Source organism: Alligator sinensis, unplaced genomic scaffold (genome assembly GCF_000455745.1).
Source record: "Alligator sinensis unplaced genomic scaffold, ASM45574v1 scaffold512_1, whole genome shotgun sequence".
In the NCBI taxonomy this organism is placed as follows: domain Eukaryota; kingdom Metazoa; phylum Chordata; order Crocodylia; family Alligatoridae; genus Alligator; species Alligator sinensis.
The window spans coordinates 1865282-1872300 of NW_005842063.1; the positions used below are offsets into that span (position 1 = coordinate 1865282).

A 7019-nucleotide genomic window follows, 5' to 3' on the forward strand; every position below is an offset into this window, starting at 1 on the left:
CCCTCCCCAAAAACATCATGTTGGAATTTCAGATGCACAGAAGTCTAAATTCCAGATTTTCTTTGGCTCAGTATTTACCTGGTCTGTAAAACCCCCATTCAGTTGCCATTTTGGAGCTTCTCCATATGGTTTATCTGTCAGGTTTGACAGAGGCCACCGTTTGAACCCACAAGAAGGAGCAGATTGTATACTGAAAGATCTCACGTGGTCTGGATTAGTGCCAGAGAGGGGAATAACTGGTACACGAATTTATAAGATGGGTTACTCTGTTTTAGTGACTGTCAGAAGTTTCTAATGCAATCAGTAGATTTCCTGATGGCTGACAGTGCAGGTTGGGATACCATCCATTTTTTTAACATGCAGTTGTCTGTATTAGATAAACCACCTGCAGAATTAGCACTAACTGGGTTTGTTGTTGACAGACCTGTTCTTATTTATTATTTGTATTATCACAGTGCCCGGGAGTCTGTGTCATGAACCAACATCTAGTTGTGCTAGGTGCTGTACAAACACAGAAGAAAAAGTTAACCTGTCCCTAGAGAGTTTACAATCTTAAATATAAAACGAGACAGCAGATGGATACAGAGCCATGGAGGAGTACAAGGAAAGAAGACGACACTGTTGGTCAACATGATGGCAGTGGTCTTGTTATACCAATGGCCAAAATGTTGTTTTTTTCAAGGCTTCAAGGCAAGGGAGAATTTTAAGGAGGGCAACAGCAGCATAGAAGGGGAGAGGAGAATGGTCAGGTACATTGATATTAAAAAGTGGTGACAGAGTGGCAAGGGGATGAGAGGCTGATGGTGGCAGAAATGGAAGAGAAGCTTCTCATCCCTGCTATGGTCTGACTGAGAGTGAGATGTGCATGAGAGAAGGAAGGGTGTCCAGAGAAGAGGACAGTGGCAGAGTCATTGCCAGATCCAGGCCTCTGTGAGGGATAGTAGCTGGAGGGAAAGCAAGATGAAGTCATGTATGGCTGTGATGGATGAAGTAAGTGGTCCAGAAACAGCAGAAGAAGGCGGGGGCAGAGAAGGGGATAGGCACGAAGTTAGGAATGGTGGCATAAAAAGGATGGAAAGCGGGGAAGGAGTCCCTGGGCTAGAGCAAAAGTGACTACAGGTGAGGAAGAGGATGCAGATGAGGGACCAAGATTTGTCCTGTCAAGTGGACAGGGAGATGGGTGTAGAGATGGGAAAAGGAGTGGACAGAACTGGTGGGAACATCATAGGGTAAGCAGGAAGGGGGATGGAACCAGTGGTGAGAGAGGAGGATATGAGAGGCCAGAGAATGAGGGGGCTAGAGAGTGAGCTCCACTTTTGCTCTCACACCTAAAGGAGGTCCCTCCAGAGCACACTGTTACCTAGGCTCTTTCTCTTCTGTGTCATGGAGAGTTCCAGTCTGTAGGACCATCACCCCGTCAGTACATGCATTTAAAATGGAGAATGGAAAATATTGTCAGCAGTAAAACGGGGGAGCCAAGAATGGGCGCAGTGATCAGGAGCAGGCTGTCAGGGTGTCATGCCATGCTGTTCACAATGGCCTCGTTGTGCCTTTCAGGAATATGAGGAAAGACTAGCCCAACTGAAGGCAGACTTTGAAGCTGAGCAGGAGTCCCGGGTCCGACTTGAGGAAGATATCACTACTATGCGCAATTCCTACGACCTCAAGCTGTCCACTCTGGAGGAGAATCTCAGGAAGGAATCAGGTGTGAACAAGGCAGGGCTAGGCACAGAAGGGCAGGCACACACCCCAGAGGGAGGAGCACGTAGGCTGTTGGAAACCAAATGCAGATAATAGGAATTTTAATTGTGGGTCACAGTCGCACTAATTTGACATAAAAGTTCAACCTACGGAGAGGGCAGGTCCCAGCGTGCAGTGCTCTCTTCATTTGGCTGGGCACAGTTCATTCACACACATTATTCAAGGAGAGTGCTGAAGTCTTCTTCATTATATGTGAATAAAGTGTGGCCCTTGCCTAGTAAACTGCTAGCGCGGTCACTCTGCTAAGCAGAGTTTGAGCACTCCTGCAGCATACCCATGACTCGCTGTCAGACTTGAATTATCACCAGTATGAATATAACTTTGTATTAGTGCCTTGGGGATGGTTGTGCTGGACAAACACAAAACATAAAGCCAATCTCTGCTCTAAAGAGGTTATAAACAACAGTACAGTAGAATATGCATAGCTCACAGAGTAAGGTTCTGTAGCCCTTGCAAAGATGAGCGAGTGTGTGAACCAGCCAGGGGTTATATGTAACTGCGTTAAACAGCTGCACAGAACTGCTGATGTGCTCCAGCTGAGTGGAGCAGTGGCAAAAGTCAGCAAATGGCTTTGCTGCTTGTCCTTTGTTCACCCTTACCTGTGACAGAGGCTGATTATTCTCATGTGAACCTTGGAGGTTCCAGGATTTTTCATCCATCATGAAAACTACTGTGCTTCATATGGTATTCTGTGGGTCTCCCAGGACTTTCCCTGAATAGCGTGGTGGTTAAAACCACTTCTTTTGTTTACAAAGGCATGGACGGTGCAGATTTGGGTTGCATGATATTCTAGTTCTGCAGAGCTCACAGTTAACAGTTGCATGGATTTTTCTCTTCTCCAGTCCTGAGAGTTGAAGCCCTTCCTGACCAAGCACCTTTGCCTCCAGGCTCTGTTGTCCCCATAAGAGAAGCAGAACAGCTGTCAGCCAAGGTACCCTTCAAGCGAATGCTCTCTATGAGACAGATGGAACAGACCTAGCTGCCCCTCCTATCTCTCTGCTGAATTCATCAGTTTGTATTATACAACATGTATTTATCTAGCTGCACAGTGCAGCAGCCTCTGCAATGGGATATGACAGCAGTGTAACAATACACAGTAGCATTATGGGAAATGAAGAAGAATCCCAGTTGGAAATTCCAGGGTGGAATTTAGCTTTTCCAGTGGCAAAACTACCCCACTGCATACTAATCCCCCTGAGGATTGTGTGTCATTTTTGGTGGCTTACACCGCAGTGTGAGAGTGTGTTCCTTACCTGTTTATCTATAAGCAGCTGTAGAGTTGGATAATTTACTACATCTCTCTCAGTTCAGACACTGGATGTTTCTAGAACAGGTGCCTTTGGTTTCCCTTTGCCTTTAGGACGCAGCAGAGACTCTAGTCACTGAGCACATTGGGACAGTGACCAGAGACGACGTGGGACCAGAAGTGGTTGTCCCTACTGAGAAGCTTCCTGTGGCTGTAGATCAGCAGCAAGTGCTTGCCAGGTCCATAATTGTGCAGCTGTGCTTCTGGCTCTGCAGCATTTCTTCTATGCATTGCAGTTACCAAACAGAATAGAAACAACCGTGCTTTGTGCTCTATTAATGTCACCGAGCTCCAAAGGTGTTCAGTGCTGCATAAAACAAAGACATGTTCCCCCCACACACATTATTGTGTCAGATCTCAGCACTCCCATTGCCAACATTTTTTCTTTTAACACAGAAGGAAAGGAAATTCACTCTTGTGATTATGTTGCTAAATATCAACGTTTTCAGCAGATCAGGCAGAGTAGCTTGGTTCCTCAGGGCTGGGATTTTCAAAGCCTTGGAAAGGTTTCATAGCATACGGTGGCTTTGGAAGCAGAATTCAATTGTGCATTAAAGTCGCTGAGTTTAAAATGGAGCAGAGAGAGACAATTCTTTCTGGAGGAGACTGAGCTGTCTGGGTATGAGTTTGTATACTCTTCTGAAAGAGAGAATAAGAGGATATTATCAGTGTAGGCTTCATCTGCCCTGAGGATTTGCCCCAATTTCAGGCAGTGTTAGCTAACCCATGATAGAGATGCACCAGTGCAAATCACAGGACAGGCAAAGGGAACAGTGCAAAGGTATACCTTAACATTGGGTTCTAACTCTTATCACTGGAAATTGTGGCTCATCACCATTTACTATGTTTATTATGCTAGAGCTTTGCACCAGTCAGGGCTGGATTAACACACAGGCAAATTAGGCACATGCCGTGGGCCCTAAGTGAAGAAGGGGCCCAGTTGTGTATATTTTACATATTATAATTATTGAGTGAAAAAAGTAATATACACATTTCATCTTCAGCTGGGGGTCCACAAGTGTGTTTGCCTAGGGCCCACTAAAGGGTTAATCTGGCCCTGCACCGGTGCAGTTACTTAGGAGGGTTGGCAGCTAAATCTGGAATCCTTGGCATAGACAAGGTGTTGTAGTAAGACATTAGACTCCCTAAGGGTAACAATGTCTTTTAAATGACCCATCCAAGAATTATTAGGGAACCATTTCTTCCTCCTGTGCAGAAAACCTTCTGCAGCTCATTGATGACCATGCATCATGTAGAAGCAATTTATCTTCTTACAATGACCCAAGGTCAGCATGTGACCAAATTTTGCTGTCCCCATAAAGGACTTATTTTGTTGCCTTAGCCAGTCCCTTCCCTCTTAACATAAATTAGGAGTGTTTTCTTGGAGATGGTCTGTAGCTTAATTTCAGCACCTGTTATATCTGTTTCAGGGCTAAGTGGAGGATTTTAAAGACATGAGAATCAGAAATTTAATTTAAAACAATCTCTTTTGCCTAAGAAATTCACGGCTGTACATGTGGTGCATTTCCAATCTGAGTGATGAGGCCATTCAGAATGCATGCAAGGATACGTTCATTGACCTTATGCTTTGGCAAACGTCAACATTTATCACCAGAAAGTAAATATTAAAACTGAGATGTTCCTTCATTATGTGGGTCAGCAGATCTCGTCATGTCCTACAATAGAAATCACTATCTGCTTGTTGTATCCTTATAAATGCCTCTAGGCAATTACCAAGGAAGTGAATTGCTTGCAAATATGCAGATGTTCCTTTACACTGCAGAACTAAGACATGTACCCAACTCTTTCAGGCTACAGATGCTGGAACAACAGGTGGTGGGAGGAGAACAGGCCAAAAATAAGGACCTGAAGGAAAAGCACAAACGTCGGAAAAAGTACGCGGATGAGCGGAAGAGGCAGCTGGTTGCAGCTCTACAGAACTCTGATGAGGACAGCACTGACTGGGTTCTACTTAATGTCTATGACTCCATCCAGGAAGAAGTGCAAGCCAAGAGCAAACTGTTGGAGAAGATGCAGAAAAAGGTAACCACTTGGAAGCAACTCTGCTGTACAGGGCTAGGAAGCGTCTAGCAAGGTTCTTCTCCGTGGTGCTCTTTTCTGTTGTTCAGCATCTCCTCCTTTCCTCTCATTCCATCCTTTTGTTACAGTAATGAGTATCTAGGCAGCATATCTGAAGAATAACTATCGCATTCCTGTGGTTACTAAAGCCATGTAAGTCTGTCTGCCCAATCCATGGTAAGAGACAAGATTATGAGTTAGGTGTGGATACTGAGTGATTACCGTAGCCCCCTGGAGAAATGACAGCTTAAATGTGAATTTACCCTGACACATCACAAAACCTCAACATTTCTAAAAAAAATTAATAAGATTTTTAACTTGGAGCATGGAGAGAGACCAAAACTGCTGCTGTGTTTTTCTTTTTTTCCATCTGGATGTAATACAGAATAGATGCTGGAAACGAAACAGCCTATGACAGCTTTCTATGTGATGTACTTTGAGGCAGCCGTGTCCTGTGGGCAGAACAATAGACAGGGAATCAGGAGGTCTGAATTTCTCACTTGGCTCTGTTGTTGACTCAGTGTGTGACCATGAACAGGTTTTTTTTTCCTCCCTGTATTGCAAATTCCCCATCTAGTAATGGGAGAAAATGATTTCCATTCACCATTGCAAAGTTCTTTGAAAGGAAAGTAGATAAGATTCATCTAGACTGTATTTCCTTAGCTTACTAATGAGGACGCTTTTATTTCCATGATGCAGCTGCGGGCTGCCGAGACTGAAATCAAAGACTTGCAGTCAGAGTTTGAGCTGGAGAAGATTGACTATCTTGCTACCATCCGGCGGCTGGAGCGGGATTTCATGCTGTTGCAGCAGCTCCTAGATCAGGTGCAGCCCCTCATACGGCGTGACTGTAACTACAGCAATCTAGATAAGATCAAACGCGAGTGTGTCTGGGATGAGGATAGCGGCTGCTGGAAAATTCCAGAGCCCTTCATTCAAAAAACCAGCCTCCCTGCAGGTAAGAAAGACATCTTCATTGTACTCCCATCTTATGCAGCTTCTCCACAGCTCACCAGCACAAGCCAATAGGCCATTGGTTCCCAACTTTTCTAACCTCAAAGCACCCCTCCATGACTTCTGTGAATTGAGTGGCACCCTATTTCAAAAACTAATTTATTGTAGTGCTTACTTGCTTGAAGAGACGCTGGGAAGGAGGGGAGCTGCTGGCAAGGATAAGCTTGAGTTGTAGTGAGTGTGGGGAGGAGGTGCAGCCAGAAGGGAAGAGCCTGCACTTATCTCCTCCCCAGAGCCTGCGCTTATCTCCCTTATTCCGTCTCTCCTGGTGGCATGCTTCAAAGACTCATGCAACCCTGACTGAGAATCACTGCAATAGACCATAGGTCACATAAGGATAACAGGCATCTCTGAAACCTTGCTTTGGATTACATGGACAGAGTAGACCACAGTCTTTCTGTGGGAGCCTGGGTAATAACCTCATTTCCCTAGAAAATGGAAATGTTCACTTGAGAGCTGTAGCATCCACGTTATGCAGGTGCCAGTGCGATAACACAAATCAGTCATTGCATGAAAGCTGTCCTTCTACAGTAGTGCTTCTCAACCAGAGGGTCGCAGCACCCTGGGATGCCACCATTTCCTTTGCAGGGTGCCAAGAGGTGTGAGGAGATAAGCAGGTAAGTGCAGGCACAGGCTTGTCCCTGCTTGGCCAGTCCCCCACCCTCACTCCCCAGCCCCTCTGCAAGGAAATAAGCACTGTAATATATACATTCATTTTTGAAATTGGGTGCCATTCCATTCACAACAGTTATGGAGGGAAGCCTCGAGTTCAGTGAGCAGTGCCTCAAGTCCAAAAAAGGTAGAGAACCACTGTTCTGCAGTCTACCAAGTAAACAGCAATATGGGGACTGTAGTAAGC

The 7019-nt window shown here is 45.2% G+C and overlaps 1 protein-coding gene across 2 annotated transcripts in view; it reads left to right on the forward strand.

Moving 5' to 3' along the window:
• Positions 1-7019, forward strand: part of KIF17 (kinesin family member 17) — a 23554-nt gene that overhangs the window by 13363 nt on the left and 3172 nt on the right. For both annotated transcript variants that reach the window (XM_025203695.1, XM_014519726.2), the window contains exons 6-10: positions 1558-1705; positions 2604-2692; positions 3122-3246; positions 4879-5110; positions 5846-6104. In XM_025203695.1, the coding sequence (XP_025059480.1) occupies positions 1558-1705; positions 2604-2692; positions 3122-3246; positions 4879-5110; positions 5846-6104 (853 nt within the window). The remainder of the gene's footprint in view (positions 1-1557; positions 1706-2603; positions 2693-3121; positions 3247-4878; positions 5111-5845; positions 6105-7019) is intronic.